This window comes from Protopterus annectens, chromosome 1.part0 (assembly GCF_019279795.1).
Source record: "Protopterus annectens isolate FY-2018-M chromosome 1.part0, PAN1.0, whole genome shotgun sequence".
In the NCBI taxonomy this organism is placed as follows: domain Eukaryota; kingdom Metazoa; phylum Chordata; order Ceratodontiformes; family Protopteridae; genus Protopterus; species Protopterus annectens.
Window position 1 is genome coordinate 704,875,188 of NC_056725.1, and position 22,397 is coordinate 704,897,584.

General features: G+C 46.4%; 1 protein-coding gene across 1 annotated transcript in view; it reads right to left on the reverse strand.

Moving 5' to 3' along the window:
* The window catches only part of AKT2 (AKT serine/threonine kinase 2), a 1,641,635-nt gene that overhangs the window by 1,456,082 nt on the left and 163,156 nt on the right, over positions 1-22,397 (reverse strand). The window contains exon 3 of the mRNA XM_044062375.1: positions 1,076-1,226. Coding sequence (XP_043918310.1) covers positions 1,076-1,226 — 151 coding nt within the window. The remainder of the gene's footprint in view (positions 1-1,075; positions 1,227-22,397) is intronic.

Below are 22,397 nucleotides of genomic sequence, written 5' to 3' on the forward strand. Positions count from 1 at the left end.
TGTTCTCTGTTACTAACTACAGAACAATTTCAAGATCAGAATATCGGAATCAGAAGACAAAATGAACACATGAAGACAAAGTGTTGGCAGTCAGTCCATTAAATTAAACATATTATGGAACTAAAACAAAAGAAAAGAATGTAAAAAGATTCATGAAAACTACAGATGTGAATTGTGATAAAAGGTTTGCTTGCATCTCAAAGTGCTTACTACACACCTGTGACCCACAAAGCTATGCTTGAATAATTTATTGAAGGATACGGTTTGTTTACCTTATCAGCACAGGAGCTGCAGGGAACAGTGTTGGAGAATGGAAGTGATTGTGCAAGCTATCTTGCCCGTGGTGGTGGGGGGGTAACTTGGCTTGGCTCACCTCACCTTTTGGTAAACAGCCAGTGAATTCTCTAGGTGATGCAGCCCAGAGTCTAAGCCAGACGACATGTACCCACACACCTCAGGGGGCAGTCACACAGAGTTCCCACATTCCTCCCCCATACATGCCAGTGCTAGTGCCACTCAGCAGCTGCCAACAGGAGTTAAGGGCTCCTGAGGTCGGGGAGGGTGGGGATGAGAAGACCCTGATGTCTGCCTGGATGACTACCCTATGATCAGCTCTTATTTTATGGGGGAATGAATCATCTGTTGATGGCTCAAACCTCCAAGAGGAGTGAGCTGGCTCATAACTCACAGAGCAGATGAAGTTCTGCAGACACAGGGACTGAGCAAAAAAAAAATATATAAAGTGCTTACTGAGTTTCAAGAGTTCTGGTAAAAGTTGGTAAAAGCCTTCCAGAGCACAGTGCTGATAATGGCACTATGCAGTTATGTATTCCAGTCTAACTTGTAACTGGGAAGTACTATTCCTCCGGACATTCACACAGAACTACATTGGGTTCCGCAGGAGTTAATCCATAAACAAAATTTGACAACTAAATTACTGAGGCAATACTCTACTCCCCTGCATGCATTCTGGGAATCACAAAGTGTTATCTAACTTTTGAATGACACATTAACAAGTACATATACATACACAGAAATATAAACCGCACATTAATACAGTGTAGGTTTTTCTTACTACTTTAGTACTGGACTTCATCACTGCTACATCCATCTCTTCAGCACCAGTACTGTCATTAGGAGAGCCACACATGTCCATGGTATCATCTTTCAGCTCCTGATTCTTCAGGCTGTTGGCTACGGTCTGAATTGCACTCATCCATTCTTCTCTAGTTCATTTAAAAGGAAAGAAACCATGAAAACTGTTAAGGTAAACAGACCACATCCCTCAATAAAGACAATTTGATAAAATGACAAGACCCGTTTTTCAATAAAACAGAAAAAAGTTATGTACCTACCATAACGTTACATGCGAGTTGTCCATCTCGCCTTCATTCTTTACTGATGGGTTCGGGACCAATCCTGTGTTCCAACTCGGCCATTTACTAAGCTCGAGGTCTTCAGCTAGCTCGTGGCTCACTCCCTATCCCATGACGCTGCAGGGCATTCCCCAGATATTGTTTGCTGATATAAAAATAGCTAGCATGTAATCAAATATACTTACATAGAGAAAAAAGGTATTATTATTGTAAGTTGGTAGGCGAAGAGAAAAGGATCAAAAAATGATTAGGTGCCAAATTGTGACCTCTTATTCCTCCAGGAGCCAAACAAAGGGGGTTTGGAGGGTGGGACTTAAGAATGAAGGTGAGATGGACACCTCACATGGAACGTTATGGAAGGTACATAACTTCTTTATGTGAAGTTGTCCTACCTCGCCTTCATTCTTTACTGATGGGACAGTGTTCCTAGCACCATTTTTCTTTGGTGGCTCACGGGAGTATATTCTTCAGAACAGTGGACCCAAAGCATGCCAGGGGCCAAATCTACTTTGTAATTAATGATAAAGGTATGAGGTCTTGCTCAGGTAGCTGCTGCACAAATGGTATCTATTGGTAGTTTAGCACAAAAAGCAGAGGAGGTAGAAACAGCTCTAGTAGAATGAGCTTTTACCTTGTCTGGTAGCTGTTTGTTTACAGAGTTGTAAGTGAATGAAAGGCAGTCTGACAGTCATCTTGATAGAGTAGTTTTTGTTACAGGCATGCTTTTTTTGCATTCTGAAAAGGGTACAAATAGTTGGTCAGTTTTCCTGAATTTTTTTGTCCTGTGTAGGTAGAAATGCAACTGCCTATGAAGATCAAGTTGGTGAAGAAAGAAGTTATGTACTCACATAACGTTCCATCTGAGTGGGTAACTTCATTTGTCTGCAACCTGTGAACCGGCAGCTTTACCTAGCTAAAGATCTGAGCTCCTAGCTCCTCCCCCTACCCATAATCCCCATGCTACACACCCCCCATCCTCAGATCGAGTTTGCCTAAAGGGACTCCACAAGGCCCTCGAAAGACGCCAGTAACCTACTGCCTAACAGAATGGACAATCCTCTCCTTGGTTAAGAAGCACGAAACTGGTTAGGGGGAATGGAGGGGGGGGGTCGGTTGCAGACAAATGAAGTTACCCACTCAGATGGAACGTTATGGTGAGTACATAACTTCTTTATCTGAAGTGGTTAACTTCATTTGGTCTGCAACCTGTGGGACAGAGTCCCCAGCTACCTAGAAACCTTGGGCGGCCTTCAAGGAAGAATATTCCAGAGCACCGCGGAGCCAAAGGAAGCCCTACTCCTGGAAATCATATCCAATTTATAATGGGAAATAAATGTATGAGAGGAGGACCAAGTAGTTGCTGAACATATGTCTATAGGGACTCTAGACCAGAACGCTGCAGAGGTAGCTATGGATCGGGTTGAATGAGCATGGATTCCCAAAGGTACGGGTTTGTTCGAAGTTAAATAGGCTCGAATGATGCATTGTGAAATCCAGTTGGCTAATGTCACTTTGGTAATAGGCTTACCCAAAGAAGACTTGGCAAAGGACACAAACAATTGGTCAGATTTACGGTTAGTCGCTGTCCTGTGCAAATAAAAATGCAGTTGTCTATGCACATCCAATTTATGTAGTACGTATTCCCCTTTGTTCTGGAAAGTGGGAAAAAACACTGGCAGATTAATAGACTGATTAATATTCGACTCAGAGGCTACTTTAGGGAGGAAGGATTAGTCCCGAGAGAAACTCTGTCCTTATGAAATATTAGATAAGGAGGTTTCATACAGAGGGCTTGAAGCTCAGACACTCTCCTGGCTGAAGTAACTGCAACCAGGAAGGCTGTTTTCCAAGATAAAAATTTCAACTGAGCTGACACGGCCGATTCAAAAGGAGGGCCCGTCAAAGCCTGTAGGACCAGTGTTAAGTCCCATGGTGGGACTGCAGACTTAACTGGCGGTTTTAACAGAAAAGCGCCTTTTAAAAAGGTTTTGCAAATCCTGGTGGAAGCCAGTGATCCTACATCATCCCCCACATGAAAATGAGAGATGGCTGCCAACTGTACTTTAACCGTAGATGCACTGGCTCCCTGATGAAAGATATGGGACAGAAATTCAAGAATCGTCGGGATAGGGACAGTAAAAGGGTCCAAGCCTCTGTCTTTGGCCTAAATGGAAAAACGTTTCCATTTACTACCGTAGATTTTTCTGGTAGAAGGTTTGTGTGCTGCTACCAGAATGGCTTTCACTGGTGACGAGATACCGGGAGTCCTTGCTATCAGCGGAACTGGATCAACCAAGCAGTGAGCTTGAGGTCGCCCAGGTTTGGGGGTTGTAATCCTGAAGGATGAGAAATTAGATCCGGAATGGGATCTAAGATCCAAGGAGGAACTACACTGTGAGACCGCAGGTAAGGGAACCAGATCTGGCGAGGCCAGAATGGGGCTATGAGGATTATCTTGCTCCCCAACTGATGGGCTTTCTGCAAGAACTTCGTCATGAGCAGAAGCGGGGGATAAGCATAAAGGAGACCGGGGGGCCAAGCATGAACCAGAGCGTCTCTGGGGCTCTCACCTATTGGGGGAATTAGAGCGAAATACTCGTTGCACTTCGTGTTTGACGGTGAAGCAAAAAGATCGCAGCAAGGTAGACCCCATTTGAGGAAGATCCGTTTCGCTACTAACGGGTTTAGAGACCACTTGTACGGTGTGAGGATCAAGCGACTTAGCTTGTCCGCTAGGATGTTGGTCCGGCCCGGAATGTGCGTTGCTACCAGAAAGCATTTGGTGGAGATTGCCCATTCCCAAACTCTCATGGCCTCTCGGCAAAGGGGATAAGATATGGTTCCTCCCTGTTTGTTGATGTACCAGACTACAGCCATGTTGTCTGACTGAATTGCAATAGTTCCCGGAGGAAGAAGGTCTTGTAGGGCCTTGCAACGCCAAAAGCACCGCCCTAATCTCCAGGACATTGATATGCAGAACGGTCTCTGAGGAAGCCCACGTGCCTTGGACGGTTCTGCCCATAGCATGCCCCCCCCCACCCGAGGCGAGAAGCATCCATGGTCAACGTGGCTTGGGGCTGAGGCATGACGAAAGGTCTCCCCTCTCGCAGCTCCTGAGAGTGTAGCCACCAGAGAAGGGAGTCCTTGCAAACCCTGCTCAAGGGAATCGGGGTATTCAAGGGCTACAGCAAAAGTGACCATTGGACCTGAAGAGCCCACTGAAGGATTCTCATGCGCAGCAGCGCAAAGGGCGACAGACCAATGGCCACCGCCATGGAGCCCAAAGCTCTCAGGACTAATTCCACAAGTGGGGCTGGGGACTGGAGAATTGCCAAAACATGAAGAGACCAACTGTGCAACATATGTCTGTTAGAAAGGCCTTGGAATGGCGTGTATCTATCTTGGCCCCTATAAATTCCAAAACCTGCACAGGATGAAGGAATGATTTTTGAAGGTTTACAGTAATACATAGACGCTGAGTAAGAGCCAGAGTATAATCCCTGGCCAAGCAGAGCTGATGCCTGGTGGAGGTGGTGAGGAGCCAGTTGTCCAGGTACGGAAAGACCCGAATGCCCTGAAGTCTCAGGTGGGCTGCGACCACTGCCATGACCTTGGTGAACACCCTAGGGGCTGAGGTGAGGCCGAACGGAAGAGCCCTGAACTGAAAGTGACTGGCTCCCAGCTGAAAGCGGACGAACCTCCTGGATCGTCTGTCCATCAGAATGTGGTACTACGCATCCTTGAGCTCTATGGAGCACATCCAGTCGTTCTCCCGTAGGAAGGGGAGAATAGAGTGCAGAGTGACCATCCGGAATTTCTCTTTGGGAATGAACAGGTTTAGAGAGGAGAGGTCTAGTATAGGCCTCAGTTCCCCCGTCTTCTTTGGCACTAAAAAGAACCTGGAGTAATTTCACAATCCGGACTGGCCTGGGGGGACGTGCTGGATGGCTTTTTCTAATAGCTTTGAAATTTCCGAAGCTGCCGCCTCCCTTTGATCGGGTGTGACATCGGGGAGGTGTTTCATAGGAGGAGAAAGACTCAGAAAAGGAAATGAATAACCTCTGGGTATAATTCGGAGCACCCACCGGTCCATAGTAATAGACTCCCAAGTTTGGAGGTGCTCCCACAGACGCCCCCCGACTGCCTCCAGAGTGGGACAGCCGGGTAAACCCTCAGGGCTGTTGCGCGGGCCTCTCCGAGAAAGGTTCTTGGGACCCAACATTCCTCGGCCCCCCCTCTGCCTCTGGGCCGGCGTTCACCTTGTCCTCCTCTGTCTCGGAAGGACGAGGGATCCGAAGCAGGAGGGGACTGCTGTGATTTCCGGAACCACATCTTCTTTTGTCCCCTCTGGTTCTTCGAGAAGGACCATTGGGGAATAGAGAAACGGATCCCGACGGCAGAGTCTTCCTGTCTTTCTCGCTTTGGACCAGCGTGTCGCGGACGGACTTGCCAAAGAGCATAGAATTAGAAGTTATGTCCTTACCATAACGTTCCATGTGGAGTGTTCATCTCGCCTTTGTTCTTACACCTGGGTTCGGAGCCGATCCTCGGCTCCGTGTCGGCCGCTCTGCAAGCTCTGCATCGAGAAGAAGCTCGAGACCAACCTAACTCCCACAATCCCCCTCTGCCTTTACCTCAGATCTAGTTTGCAAGCAAACCAGAAGTCAGAGAGAGAAACACATTCATGCCAAAAAACATAACTGCAAGAACACCTATACATATATATACATATATATATATATATATATATATATATATATACATATATACACAACAACTGCGAAATGCAGAAGCAGGATAAACCAAACCAGACACCAAACTGTATGTTCTTCCTGAGGGTGGGAGGGTGGGAATGTAAGAACAAAGGCGAGATGAACACTCCACATGGAACGTTATGGTAAGGACATAACTTCTAAATGTGAGAGTGTTCGATCTCGCCGTTTGTTCTTACACCTGGGTAGCGTCCCTAGCTCCATGTTCCTGAGGAACTCACGGGAGAACGTTCTTGAGCACAGTGGAACCAAAGGTTGCCCTGTCCCTAGAAACCCTGTCTACCTTGTAATGAGAAATGAAAGTATGTGGTTTAGACCAAGTGGCAGCTGCACAAATAGTGTCTAATGGTAGTCGAGCTGCATGAGCCAGGGATGTAGATACTGATCTTGTAGAGTGCCCTTGGGTTTGACAGGTAAAGTTTGTTCCGAAGTAGCATAAACAAATATAATGCAATCAGTTAGCCATTTGGAAAGGGTTTGTTTAGTAACTGCTACACCTTTCCTGCTGTCTGCAAAGGCTACAAAAAGTTGATCTGATTTCCTGTGATCCTTTGTTCTATCCAGGTAAAATCTAAGTTGTCTATGAACATCCAACTTGTGTAACATATACTCCAACTTATTAGAGTGATTTTTGAAAAAGGTAGGGAGTTCAATGGATTGATTAATGTTATTAATAGAGCAAACTTTGGGGAGAAAGGATGGATTAGTGCGAAGAGATACTCTGTCAGAGTGAAAGATCAGATAGGGGTGTTTAATAGAAAGAGCCTGAAGCTCTGACACCCGCCTAGCCGATGTAATGGCCACCAAAAAGAGGGTCTTCCACGACAAATACTTCAATGGACAAGAGGAGGCTGGTTCAAACGGAGGTAACATCAATTTAGATAATAAAAGGTTCAGATTCCAAGGAGATATAGGAGTTCTAACTGGTGGTCTAATATGGAAAGATCCTTTTAAAAAGGCCTTACAAAGTCTGTGAGCCATAATAGGGGCCCCACATTCTTCCACATGAAAGTTGGAAATGGCAGCCAGTTGCACTCTTAAAGTGGCAGGAGAAGCTCCTTGGTGGAACAATTCGGTTAAAAACTCCAAGATCTTATTTAAGGGAGCTATAACAGGGTCCAAATGCTGTGTATTTGCCCAGAAAACAAAGCGCTTCCATTTACTAGTGTAGGTCTTTGTAGTGGAAGCTTTATGAGAAGCCACTAGTATATTCTGAACTGCAGGTGAAAGAAGATCAGACCTGGCTAAGTAGGGAAGGAGCAGCCAAGCTGCTAGTTGGAGTGACAGAAGCGAGGGTGGGGAGCCCCTGACGAGTGGGTAGTAGATCTGGCTCTGGGTCCAGGATCCAGGGTCCCCGAATGCGGTGTGCCAGAAGAAAGGGAAACCAGATTTGACGAGGCCAGAATGGGGCAATGAGGATAATCGTCCTTTGCAGGTTGTTGGCTTTCTGCAGAAACTTTGCAATCAGGGGAAAGGGAGGAAAAGCGTACAGGAGACCCGGGGGCCAATCGTGAACCAGCGCGTCCCTGGGGACTTCCCCTGGAGGGGGTAATAGGGCAAAGTAGCTCCTGCATTTGGCGTTCATTGGAGGCATAAAAGATCGCAGGAAGGCTGGCCCCACTTGAAAAATCTTCTTCGCAATTGACTGTTTGAGGGACCACTCGTGAGGCAACAGGATTGCTCTGCTCAACCTGTCGGCTATGACGTTGGATGACCCGGGATGTGCGTTGCAATCAGAAAGCGACCCGTGGACTCCGCCCATTGCCAGATTCTCATGGCCTCTCTGCATAGCTGATAAGACTTGGTTCCCCCTTGTTTGTTTATGTACCAGACTACGGACATGTTGTCCGTCTGAACTGCAATAGTCCCTAGAGGAAGAAGGGGAGCAAAGTGTTGCAACGCTAGAAACACTGCCCTCAACTCTAGAACATTGATGTGCAGATTGTACTCTAAATTCGTCCATTCGCCTTGGACTGTCTGTCCCTGAAAGATGCCCCCCCACCCTATCAGGGAAGCGTCTGTGGTCACCGTAGCTGTCGGCGTGGGTAGCACAAATGGTCTTCCGCTGGAAAGGTTGTAAGTCCGGAGCCACCAGGCTAGGTGTGATTTGCATGTGTTTGTGATCAGAATTTCGTGTGTCAGAGGTAGCTGTTGGAACGACCATTGTGCAAACAGTAGCCATTGTAGAACTCTCATGTGCAGTCTTCCCAATGGTATCGCAATGAGAGAAGCTGCCATGAGACCCAAAACCTTCAGAACCAGTTTTGCTGGGGATTTTCTGGATGACAGAAGAAGAGATATGTGGCTTTGTAGCGAGGCTATCCTTTCTGGAGGAAGTCTTAGAATTAAATGATGCGTATCCAATTCTGCTCCTATGAATGAGATATGCTGTGATGGCTGTAGTGAAGATTTTTCGAAGTTTACGGAAATTCCAAGATGAACACAAAGCTGTAGTGTGTAATCCCTGGCCTGAATCAGTTGACGCTGGGTGGTGGCAGAAAGGAGCCAGTCGTCCAGATACGGAAACACCTGGAATCCCAGGCGTCTCAGGTGAGACGCCACCACTGCCATGCATTTGGTGAAAACCCTGGGGGCTGAGGTCAGACCAAAGGGCAGGGCTCGAAACTGAAAATGGCTGGCTCCCAGCCGGAAGTGCAAGTGATCCCTGGATGCCCTGGCCATTTTGATGTGGTAGTATGCGTCCTTCAGATCTATTGAGCACATCCAGTCGTCCTTTTGTAAAAATGGAAGGATCGATTGAAGCGTGACCATCCGGAACTTTTCTTTCTTGACGAAGGTATTGAGGTTGCTTAGGTCCAGAATCGGCCTCCAGTCCCCCGTCTTCTTTGGAACTAAAAAGAACCTTGAGTAAGTTCTGAATCCTCTTTGGTCCGCTGGGACTGGTTGGATGACTCTTTTTCTAGCAGCTTTGAAATTTCTATAGCTGCAGGGTCTCGCAATGGGGGCAATAGGAAGGGTATTCTGTATCCTCTGGTAACAACGCTTTTTACCCAGTTGTCTGATGTAAGATTTTGCCAGGCCTGAGGGTATAAAGCTAAGCGACCCCCGACTGCCTCCAGAGCAGGACAGTCGGGCCTCCTCTCAGGAGTGCTGGAAAGGTTTTCCAGGGGGTGTATCCCTGTCACCTTGGTTTTGCGGACCCCCTCTGCCGCCAGGGTGGCGTCTTCCACCTCTGCCCCCTCCTCTGCCTCTAGAAGGGGCATCACCCTGTGTGCCTGGGAAAGATCCTTGGGGTTTTCGAAACCACATTTTTCCACCACGTTGCCCTTTGGGGTACGGTCTGGATGGGGTGGAAAAATGGACTCCGACAGCAGACAGAGTCTTTCCCTCTTGCTCACACCGGGTAAGAGTCTCCTTTACTTTGGGGCCAAAGAGAGTGGCACCATCAAATGGGGCGTTAGTAAAGGAAGATTTGAAGGCTTCCACAAATGAACATAAGTGCATCCAGGATTGCCTACGAAGAGCAATCGCTGAAGCTGCTGCCCTACTCGATCCTTCGGCTGCGTATATCAGCCTCATGGACGAGTTTGCAATAGACGTAAGGGTATTGAGATGTGCTGTAACTTTTTCTGAAATAGCAGCATCTGTAGTACCCTGGAGGGTATCTCCCAACTCTTTGATTAGATCCCTCTGTAGCAGTGTGAAGTGGGTCAAATAGTTCAGGGATCGCATAGAAAAAGCCGCTGAACTAAAAATGCGCTTTCCATACCTGTCCATAGTTCTAGAATCTCTGTTAGGCGGATGGACAGATGAGGAAGATTCCGACATCTCCTTTTTCGTGGCAGCTGCCACCACCATAGTGTCCACTGGCACTCCCTTTGTCAGATAAGCCTTATCCTGAATGGCAGTAATATATTTGTTAGGCTTTCTAGGGACTGGCTCCACCGTGTCAGGCGTCTCCCACGCCCTTCGAGCAATCAGCTCCATCAACTCATCGAAGGGCGAAATGACCCAGGAGGAGGAAGGGCGAGCACCGAATGCCTTCAGCAAAACTGACTCATCCTCAGAAGGGGGGAGGGCTTGCCAATCACCTCTCTGCTTTAGGATCTCCAGGATGTCCGAAAAAGAGACATCCTCTGAGGGTGTCTTTGGGGACCCTTCTGACTCATCTAAGTCAGTGTCCGATGTAAATGATTCTTGTGGAGAATCTCAGTGTCTCCTCTTACACAATCTTTTCCTCGGAACTTCCTCGGGGGGAGCATCTGAAGAAGCCTCCGAGGAAGAGGGGGCACCCTCCAGGGGTGGCTGAGACACAGGTGCTCGACGCTTAGATGTAGCCGTGGGTGCAGAGGAGGATAATGGTCCTTTATGGAATGGAGAAGCTGTTTCTGCTGATGTGGTTGTCTGGGTAGACAACACCTTCCTCATGAGGTCGAAGGCCCCCGGGTCTCGAGTCGAGGTATCTCCCGGTTCCGAGGAAATAGGAAGAATCCCCGAGACAGGCACCGATGGCATCGACCCCGAGGACAGAGCCGAGTCGATCCGAGCCGAGGCCCCGAGAGGGAGCGTCGGAACCGAAACATCAGTCCGACTCTCAGTCCCAGATCCAAGGATGGATCTTCGGCTCCGAGACTCCGGTACCGGATCCGACGGAGTCGAGGTGAACGGAGCCATCCGAGAGAAAGACGGTTCTGGCACTGAGGGCTCCACAATCAGCAGATCAGCCTCTTCCGGCTCCGAAGACTGGATAGGTTTCGGAGGAGGAACAGATGGAGATGAGGGAAGGCCTTCGAGTCTCGACACCGACTGGGAGGAGACAGAGATGAGCTTGGATAAGGCCGCATTCTCCATTAATTTGTGCACCACGCGGTCTACATCGGTGTCGGAGAGGGGTCTGGAAGAGCACGAAGGAATCTAAGACGGAGCCGACCTCAACAGTGTCGGGGGAGGGAGGTCCGTCACCGGTTCCAAGACTCGAGGCTCAGAAACTGACAATAGTTCAACACTCGGCCCCGAAGTCTGTGGAACCGGTGATCGAACTTTAACTGAAGAGCTCGGAGCCGATGACCTGGGCTCCGACGTCTTCGATTCCTTCGAGGATTTGGATGCCTGGTCTGATGCAGCCAGAGCCTCTTGAAAGGTAGGTTTTAAAAGACCCCTATCCATAAGTTTCCTGCGCCTATCTGTCATGACCCTTCCACTGAAAGAATGACAAATAGAACAGTCTTCTTGCAGATGGAGAGGGCCAAGACAGTAGACGCAGGAACTATTATTATCAGTCACTGACATCTTTTGCCCACATTAGCAACGTTTAAAGACAGACTTAGCTTTCTCAGACATGTCACAATCTTAGTTATAGCTAACAAAAGAAAAGTTAGTAAAATGTCAAGTCCAGTAGTTTTGTCTAATCCAGAAACTTTAGCCAAATCCAGTAAAAAAGTCAATCCAGTAGTCAATCCAGTAAAAGGGTGGAGTAGGCCCCGAGGGAAAACTCTAATAAAGTATATAAAAGAACTTTATATGGAACCGAGAATTCCTCGAAACACTACAAACACACACACACAGTCACTTAAGATAAAATTTTAGAAGAAAAACTTTTTGGAAATATAAGAAAAATATAAATCTTAGCTTAAGGTTGCTCGAGCTCATCAAACTGATGCGAACGCTGCAGCGGCAAACTAGATCTGAGGTAAAGGCAGAGGGGGATTGTGGGAGTTAGGTTGGTCTCGAGCTTCTTCTCGATGCAGAGCTTGCAGAGCGGCCGACACGGAGCCGAGGATCGGCTCCGAACCCAGGTGTAAGAACAAACGGTGAGATCGAACACTCTCACATCCAAAGAGCGCGTTAACGACAGACGCCTTGAAGGGTTCCTCAAAATCGCAGGTGGAGCCAGGCATGGCACCATTGAGCGATGCCTGCTCCGCTGGCTCTAGCCACTCCCTCCGTGGCATGGGATAGTAGCCGCATAGATGTGTTAGTAATAGATTTCAGAGTGGCCATGTGAGTAGAGAAGGTGCGTTTGCCCTTGGCCGCCATGGACTGCGGGGGGGCTCCAAAGTAGTTTTGTACCTACCATAAATGTAGATGTTCGAGTGCTAATACAGCTGCAGTCATAACAGATGGGTTCTCCTGCCATCAGGCGGGTCCTCGGTCGGCCAAATTCCAAAGTCTAGGTCCCGCGACGGTTGTCGTCGCTTCTTCCCTGACGTCAGTGCGACAGGGGTATAAAGGAACCAGCCAACGCCATTTTCTTCAGTTTTTCTTGCCCCAGATGTCAGGTGCCCCCAGAAGGAAGGCAATACATAAATTTGTGTAATCATGCAGTGCAATATAATCAAAATACAGTAGTTGCAAGCAAATACATCATAAATGAATACCCCAATCAGGTTGTATGAGGATGTGTTAGCCTATAGGCCTGTCCCAAGAGGGGAAGGAGGGAGGGAAACCTGGACTGCAGCTGTATTAGCACTCTAACATCTACATTTATGGTAGGTACAAAACTGTACTATGTTCATCGTGCATACAGCTGCAGTCATAACAGATGGGTAGAATACCAAAGCTAAGAAAGGGGTGGTAGGCACTTAGGTGGAATTAGGAGGAGCCAAAATGCCTTGCAAGACTGCAGTGGCAAAGCCTGCTCTAGATTTTGAGTATAATGGTAAGCTGTAGTGCTTGGAGAAGGTATGCACAGAACTCCAAGTGGCTGCTTCCAAAATATCCTTGGTAGGAACTCTTCTGAGGAATGCTGCAGAGGTGGCTGTGGCCCTGGTGGAATGAGTCCTAATGCCTGTAGGAACAGTTTTGCCATGAAAGGAATAGCAAAAGCGTATGCAGTGGGCTATCCATTTTGAGATTGTCTGTTTGGAAATTGGTTTCCCTTGAGCTCCTATCGCATAGGCCACAAAGAGCTGTTCTGATTTTCTGAAAGGCTTTGTTCCGTCCAAACAATAACGCAGTTGTCTGTGGATGTCCAAGGAATGTAATAATCTCTCCCCTTTGTTTTGAGGATTAGGATAAAAAGTAGGTAAATGTATGGCCTGATTTAAAGCTACCCTGGATACCACTTTAGGCATAAAGGACGGGATGGTTCGTAACGAAACTTTGTCCTGATGGAATATGATAAAAGGTTGGACGGCCATCAGAGCCTGTAGTTCTGAAACTCTACGAGCTGAGGTGATAGCCTGAAGGAAAGCTGTTTTCCAGGACAAATATTGCAAATCTGATGAGGCAGCTGGCTCAAAGGGAGGCAAGGTCAGTTTTTCCAGCATGAAATTAAGATCCCAAGCAGGTATTGGTTGTTTTCTTGGAGGCCTTAAATTCTTAGCCCCTCTGAGGAACTGCCTTAGGAGAGGGTGAGAGAATAAAGGTGCATCAGTGTTGTATTCTGCAGAAATGGCTGATGCATGGATTTTGATGGAGGAGAAAGAAAGTCCACTGCTTAGCAGTTCAGCCAAATATTGTAGTATTTGGGGTAAATTCAGTTTTCCAGGATCCTGGCTCTTTTTCTCATTCCAGACACAAAAACGTTTCCATTTTGCGGAATAAGCTTTTCTAGTTGATGGCCTTCTGGCCTCCAAAATGACATCCTGCACCTCCTTGGAGAGTAGGGCCTTTTGTGATGCTAAGGAATCTTCCATGCGGCTAAATTGAGTGTTTTTAGCTGGCTGTGAAGAGTTTTGAAACTGTGCTGAGTCAGAAGAAGAGGCATAAGAGGCAGGGTCCACGGTGGGGAATGCGTCAGGCTACTCAGGAGTGGGTACCAGTGTTGCCTTGGCCAGTCCGGAGCAATGAGGATCATCTTTGGTCTGTCTGCTTTGGTCTTTAATAGAACTTTGGGCAGCAGAGGAAGAGGAGGGAAGGCATAAACAGTCATTGATGTCCAACTGAGGGAAAGAGCGTCCACTCTCCAGGCCTTTGGATGGAAGATCCTTGAGCAGAATTTTGACAATTGATGATTCTTGTGGGAGGCAAAGAGATCTATGTCTGGCCTTCCCCATTTTTGTATTATTTCTGTAAAAACTTTTGGATGCAATTTCCATTCGTGTGGATCTGTCATATTCCTGCTTAGGTTGTCTGCCAGCGTGTTTTCCTTGCCTGACAAGTACTGTGCTTGTAGTTCCATCTGTAAGTCCATGGCCATGTTCCAAAGTGACATGGCCAGTCTGCATAGGGGATAAGAATGTGTTCCTCCCTGTTTGTTTATGTACCACATAACTGTGGTGTTGTCCGTTCTTATCAATAGTTGACCTGGTTGTAGAAGGTCCTTGAAAGCTATAATAGCATTTATTACTGCTAGCATTTCTTTTTGATTGATGTGAAGGTGCTTTTCTTTTTGGGACCATTTGCCCTGAATGCACCGCTCTGTCAAGTGCGCCCCCCAGGCGTAGTCCGAGGCGTCTGTTGTGATGACTTGATTTGCTTGAGGCTTGCTGAATGGAAGACCTGTGTTTGTTTGACATGCATGAGCCCACCACAGAAATTCCTTTTGCAGACATGGAATTAGTGGTATTATTGTTTCCAAACTGTGGCTGTGTTGAGACCATATGTTTTTCAGGTACCATTGAAGTTTCCTCATATGCAGCTTTGCACATGGGATTAGTAGGCTGCAAGATGCCATGAATCCCAGAGCCTGCAGGATTTTCCTTGCAGTCAGCCTGGTGCAATTTGCTAGTGCTCTGAAGTATTGAGTTAGTTGCCCCTGCTTCTCTGGCATGAGGTAGGCCATCTGGGTGTTTGTGTCCAAGTTGGCACCCAGGAAAATTATCTTCCGAGAGGGTATTAGCCTTGATTTCTTTTTGTTGACTGTGTATCCCAGAGAGTTCAACAACATTATTAAATAAGCCAGATGTTTCAGAAGAATGTGCTTGCTGTCTTGCTTGTATCAGGCAGTCGTCCAAATAGGGGTATATTTGTATCCCTTGAAGTCTGCAGTAGGCAATTACTGATGCCAGGCATTTTGTGAATACTCTGGGCGCAGTAGATAAGCCAAAGGGCAATGCAGAGAATTGATAATGGGTTGAACCTGCAAGAAATCTGAGGTATCTTCTGCAATTTTGTCTGATTGGGACATGCAGGTATGCCTCCTTGAGGTCCAATGTTACCAGCCAAGACTCCTTGCCCAGCATGGGAAGAAGTTGCTGTAGAGTGAGCATCTTGAATTTTGGTACGAGTAGAAGTGGGTTTGGGATGGATAGATCCAAAATAGGTCTCCAATCTTTTCCCTTCCTTGGCACCAGAAATAGCCTGGAATAAAAACCTTGACCTTGTTCGTGTGTAGGTACCTCTTGAATAGCTTTCATGTTTATGAGATCTGAAATTTGCCTTTGTGCTGCTCTGCCCTTTGATTGTGTGGCAGGTTTGGCATGCCTCTCATTTTTGGAAGGGTATGAAAATGGAATTTGTAGCCTCTGTTTATAATGTCCAGGATCCATTTGTCCTTTGTGACAACATGCCAATTTTTTGAAAATAGTGCCAGCTTTCCTCCTAAGGGGGCTGCCATTTGAGACCTGGTTGGCATGCAAAGGGGAAAGTCATTGGGTTTGCTTTCTGAAGGATTGCGAGTTGCCCTCACCACCTCTTTGTGTAGGAGCTTGCCATTGTCTGCCTCTATACGATCCTTGTGATTGTCCTCTGCCCCTCGGGCGCCTGTATCTGCCTCTTTGGGGTCTGTCTGTGGCAGGAAAGGACCAGTTTTTGGAAGGCCAATTTCTACTAAAACGTGGGGGTTGAACCTGCAGAAATTCTTTCACAGTTTGCATTGATTTAGCCTTTTCCTCCATTTTCCGTAATACTTCCTCAGCATTAGCCCCAAATAGTACATCCTTTTGAAGAGGGGCGTCTAGTAATTTAGCTTTAACGTGATCAGGCAAGGCTTGTTCCTTGAGCCAGGCAGACTGAGCCTGTAACAGCAGCTCTACATGAGGCCTCTAGAGCATCAAAACCACATTGTAAGGTATGTTTACCCACTTGTTCTGCACCATGCATCAAATCCTGCAACTCCTTCAATTCTGGTTGTTCAGGTTGTGACATTTTACTTTTCAATTGTGATAACAAAAACTGTTGGTATTTTAGCATATGAAACTGACAGTTTAAGGCCCTCATGGATAAGGTAGCCGAGGTATATACCTTTTTCCCCCACCTTTCTAAGGATCTGGAATCTCTCTCAGAAGGCAGTGGATTTTTGGCAATGGAGGCCTTAACTCCCTTGGGCCCCTGTGAGATGGTTTCTAGGTCAGCAGCATGGCTTTTGCATAGAAACTGGTGTGAGTCAGGAACCCTGTAGTACCTGTCAGGCTTAACTGGAGCTGGAGGTAGAGAGTCCGGGTTAAGGCAGGCCTCTGAGTAAACATCATCTAGGATGTCCAAGACAGGAGGTATAGCCAGAGGCCTGTGCTGGGGTAACAAAAGAAATTCCCTGAGCCTTTTCTTGGAATCTGAATAATCCTGGCCTTCCCAGTGAAAGTGTTCCCTTAAGGTATGCAAGGTTTCCCCAAATGAGTAATCCTCAGGGGGGGATATAGAAGGAATAGACTCCTCCGCATCAGAGTCTTCAAAAGGGGAGTAAGACTGTTCCTGATCATCAGAGTGTTCTGAAATAATGGAGCCCTGATCAGAGGAGGGGGAATCTTCCCCCACTCTAGGCCTTTTGTCCGGAGGGGGCTGAGAGCCTCTAATTAGAGTAATTAAATCCTCAGCCATTTTAAGCATCTGTTTCCTAGGCATGGGGCCTGGAGATGGGCCCTGTGTAGCTGGTCTCAGAGTGCATGGTTGCTTAAGACTTGGTGAAAGCCTTGATGGAGAAAGAAGAGGAAGGTCTGAAGACACCTTGAGTGGAGGTGGACCTGTCCACATTCTGTGTTTCAACGCCAAGAGTGGCTTCGGTATCTGTAGTCGGGGTGTGGGCCGAGGAGCCTGCGACCTCGGGTACAGGAGACACCGCCAAAGATGTGTCGTCGGTAATCAGGAGCTGCATAGGCGCCTCGCTGAGAACCGGACCACGAGTAGTTGGCTTTGGCGTGGTGTCGGTAGAGGCCACGGACCTCGAGTGTCGGTCCTTGTCTTTGCGTTTTTTTTAGACAAAACCGGAGTCTGAGTATCCAACGACATAGTATAGTTAAATGCATTCCCAAAAAAATGCTGGGCGAACTCCGCCCGACGCTTAATAGTGCGTTTGTTGAATGTAGCACAAAAGCGACAGACCGAGACGTCGTGGTCTGGGCCTAAACAAGGAATACAGAGGGAATGGAAATCCTTATGCGGTATTTGCTTCCCACAAGAAATACAATTATTAACTTTGTCTGACATCGGTCTGAGGCAAGAAAAGTTTCAACGGGGTACTTAGCTTTTAAGAAGACTTCGGTTTCCAAATTTTCGTAATCTCAGGAGCTGGCCGACCAGCACTTGTGAACTGCTTCTGCTTCGGGCACCGCGCGGCAAGAAAGACTTAAGAAAATGGCGTTGGCTGGTTCCTTTATACCCCTGTCGCACTGACGTCAGAGAAGAAGCGACGACAACCGACGCCGGACCTAGACTTTGGAATTCGGCCAACCGAGGACCCGCCTGACGGCAGGAGAACCCATCTGTTATGACTGCAGCTGCATGCACGATGAACATCGTATTCCTTAAGTCTCGCTGGAGTCTGATAATGTGTGCCATATAGTTCAGCGCCCTCACAGAGAAGGTAGCTGAAGCAAACATCCACTTTCCAATGCGGTCCAACGTCCGAGATTCCTTATCTGGAGGGTGGACCAAGGAACCCTCCTGTGTTAGTTCCTTCTTGGTGGCAGCTGCCACCACCATAGCATCCACTGGAGAACCTTTAGATCAAGCCAGCCTATCAGAAGGGGGGCTAAGTATCTTGTCTGGCCTTCTGGGAATTGGCTCCACGGTGTCCGGCTCCTTCCAAGCCCTGGTGGTAATTAAGTCCACCAGGGGGTCAACCGGGGAGGACACCCAAGAAGTAGATGGGCCTGCATCGAACACATCCAGAAACACAGACTCATCCGAGGAAGGTTTTTGGGCAGACCACCCTCCTCTGATTCGAAGCATTTCCATGATGTCTCCAAAGGAGACATCCTCAGGGGGTGACCTGGGGAACCTTCCCCTTCCTCCAAATCTTTGTCCTCTGTGAGGGACTCAGGAAAGTCCAGGTACCTCCTTTTGCACTTCCATTTGTGAGGAACCTCCTCCGTGGGGCTATCCGAGGAGGGCTCACCCACGGGGTCTTGTTCCTCTAAGGGAACCAACTGGAGCGCCCATGCAGGCTGTCCCTGTGGCCAGATGATGGAGGACAGGCCCAAATGCGCAGGGGTGACGGATGGATCTGCAGCCCGGACCAGGGATCTGGAAGTCCTTGACAGCACCCTCTCCACTACATCAAATGCAGAGGGCGAACCGCTCTCCCCTGGCTCCGAGAGCAGCCCCCTCGGCACCGATGCAGGGATCGGCGTCGGAGCCGATGCGGTTGGACCCAAGATGGAAGTGTGCTCCGACCTAAACGGCACTGAAGACACAGTTCCCCCCACGGATCCGACGCTCGGCTCTCGGCCCCTGGCCCCGAGAGCTAGGATCCGACACGCTCAAGGGCATAGTCGGCGTCGAAGTAACCAAGACTGTCGACACCGACGGATTCCCCGGGTCTGAAACGGCAAGGATCCAAAGACTCCGAAACCCGATACCGGGTCGGAGAAGGAGCGATCGGGGTAAAGAAAGGGGCAGAGCTCTCCCCCAGAGGGGGGGGGGGGAGCTTGGAGCACCCCCATCTGCATTTGAGCCTGCAAGAAACGACGCATCATCCAGTCCAAATCAGCGTCTGTCAAGCTTCTGGTGGATCTGGAGGAGGTCGCCGAGGCGGGCCTGGAGGGCCACCTCGAGGGAGACTGGTACTCCTCTTCCGGCTCCGGGGAAAAGCAAGGAGAACGGAGCCGAGAATGAGGAGAACCAGAGACCTTCTTAGCGGGACTAGCTACCTTAGCTGGTAGGGCCAAGGGATGAGACTCAGTCCACCTTTTATGCCTATGCCGGCCCTTATCTCTCTTCTTCTCTTTAGAAGAGGAAGAGGAGTCCCCCTCACCCTGAGAAACAGAGGGAGTTTGAGTCCCCAACAAGGGAGGGGGGATCGGAAGGCACGGAAGCCACAACCGCGACCGATAAATTAGAGGGAGAGGAGGAAGAAGAATCCAGGGCTAACAATACTGTCAGGATTAGCTTGTTCTTCCTATCCCTGATAGCCCGGGGGTTGAAAGCTCCACAGACCTGGCAGCTGGTGAATAAATGGGCCACCCTCAGGCAAATAACGCACTGAGTGTGGCCATCGGCTGGGGACAGCTTATGACCATACTCAGTGCATTTAGAAAAAATGGCTTTAGGCCCTTCAGCCATCACACCACACACACACACACACACACACACACACACACACACACACACACACACACACACACACACACACACACACTAGGGGGAGGGCTGAAAAACAAATCTGATGAAAAATTACTTCAAAAATATTAAACTAAGTATACTAGTCGGTAAAGGGGGCTAAACCATACACACACAACACAGAAATTCCTGAAGAAAAATGATTTTGAAAGTTTTATAAAACTAGAAATCTCTCGCCCACGCCAGGAGCTCGTCTCTAGAAGCTGCTATAAGCCGTGGCAAACTAGATCTGAGGATGGGGGATGTGTAGCAGGCGATTATGGGTAGGGGGAGGAGCTAGGAGCTCAGATATTTAGCTCGGTAAAGCTGCCGACCCGGATCTGAGGATGGATCCGATACCCACAGGTTGCAGACCAAATGAAGTTAACCACTTCAGATTATATATTTTGCCTTACTGCCATACTTGGGAAAGAAATCTGGCACATCTATAGACTGAAAACAGGTGACCCAGATACAACCGCTGAAGACTGATTTATTTGAAATAAAACCAAACAACACAAGGTACTAAGCGCTTTCACCCGTAAATGTTTTGGGCATCATCAGAGTACTAAAAAATACACACAATAGCTTCCATTTAAATAGATATACTAATTAACTAATTAAACAATTATTTGCCAGTGGTAACATTATGTAGTGAAGTTTATAAAAGGAATAAAACACATACATTTAATATGCCAAGACTTGTGTAAGACAGGATATGCAAAATATAAACAATCATACTGAATATCTGTAAAACTTAATAAACAATGTCCAATAACAACATTATAATGGATTAACTGACATATTACAAAAAACATGAAGAATAAATAATTAAATATTAAATGAGTACACAATATTCAAAAATCAACTCAATTTCAAATAAAATGCGACTTGTATTTAAGAATACTAGCTATTGAAATATGTTCGTTAATACCTGGTAAAAAACTAGCATTTAGTCTTAGTTGCCATAAACATTCTTTAGCCTCTAGTAAGTTCTTATCATCACCTCCTTTGTTATTATTGTGTGCAATTCTATCTATCACAAAAAATAAGAACCTTTTAAAATTCTGACATTTTTGACTGTGTGTGTGTAAAGAGAGCTAGCATTTCTTTCCTTTTTTATGTCTCTAATATGTTCTACTATCCGTTCTCTACGCTTTCTAATAGTTTTGCCAACATAATAAGCAGGACAAGATGAACAGGTAGCAAGATACACCACCATTTTAGTATTACAGTTGCAGTGACCTGGACATCTGATAGTTTTACCAAAATTGTATACTACAGCGTATGGTCCATCATTAATATATTTAGAAGTACGACATGCTCCACATTTACTCATCCTAGACATTTTAAATATATTCTTGCTATTAGATGCCTCAAGATATTCTCTTAAATTCATCCTACTGTAGGTAACTTTAGGGCAAAGACCTATGTTATCAATTAATTCACCATTATTCATGAAAACACTAGTCCAGGTCTCCCGCACTGCATTTACTATCCTAAGAGATGCTTCATTAAATGGTATAACAAAAGTGTCATTTCCAATTGTTGTTTTACTCTTAGATATATTGTTATCAAATCCAAACTTTATTATAGGCTTATATACTTGATTTCTTTTCTTGTATATCTCATCACTAACCTTATTTATTAGTTCACGTGGGTAGCCTCTGTCTAAAAACATGTTGGATAATTTTTCGATCTCAATACAAAAAATAGTGTCATCACTGATAATTCTTGAAAGCCTAACCATCTGTCCTTTAACCAGATTCTTTTTTTTGATAATACGGATGGCAGCTATCAAAATGCAAAAAAGAGTTAGAATGTGTTTTTTTCCTATAAATGTTTGATTCTAACCTATCCTTGTTTTTATAAAATAATATATCCAGATATTCACAGTTATCATCATATATCTTGCTAGTAAAACTCAAAAAAATAGATGTTAAGAAAATTTTCAAATTCTAAAAACAATTCTCTGCTACCCTTCCAAAAAATAAGGATATCATCCCGGTATCTCAAATAGAGAGCAATGTTAGACCAATGACTGGACGTGAAAACGTATTGTGTTTCCCAAAGAGCTAGTATCAAATTGGCATAAATGGGGGCACAACCTGGCCCCCATAGCTACTCCTGTATTTTGTCTATAATATTCACCATTGATGTAAATGTAATTGTTTTCAAGTACTATTTCCATCAGTTCCCCTAAAAGTCTACATTTTACCTTATGTAAATCACAAAATTTCAATAAACTGGCCTCAAACATTTCTAGGCCCAACTTGTGGGGAATCACTGTAAATAAATTAACAATATCAATGGTTGCCATTATCATATCTGGGTCAATGCCAACAACATTTTCTCTTACTTTATCCAAACAATGCCAGGAGTCATTCAATATGTGTGGTAAATGTTTTAACGTCTCCTTACAATGAACATCTATAAAGGAGGCTATAGCCTCAGTTTTGGACCCTCTGGCAGACACTATAGGCCTAAATGGTGGATTATTACTATCCTTATGAATATTAGGAATACCAAAGATGGATGGAGTCACAGGATGTTCAACTATTAAATAGTTATATTCTTCTTTAGTAATGACTCCATCCATCAAAAATGCATATAGTATCCAATCTACTTTAGTGTAGGCCCTATGCATCTCATGTTTGGACACTTTTTCATATGTTGTGTTGTCACTCAACATTACAGTCATTTTTATTCAAATAGTCAGTTTTAGACATAACAACAACTCCACCACCCTTGTCGGGTTTCATAACCCTAAATTTGTCTGCTGTAGTCAGTTCCTTAAGATAAAATTTTTCAGCTGAAGTCAAATTTTCAGATGTAATTTTCTCATTTATCAATATTCTTCGTATCTGAGTTT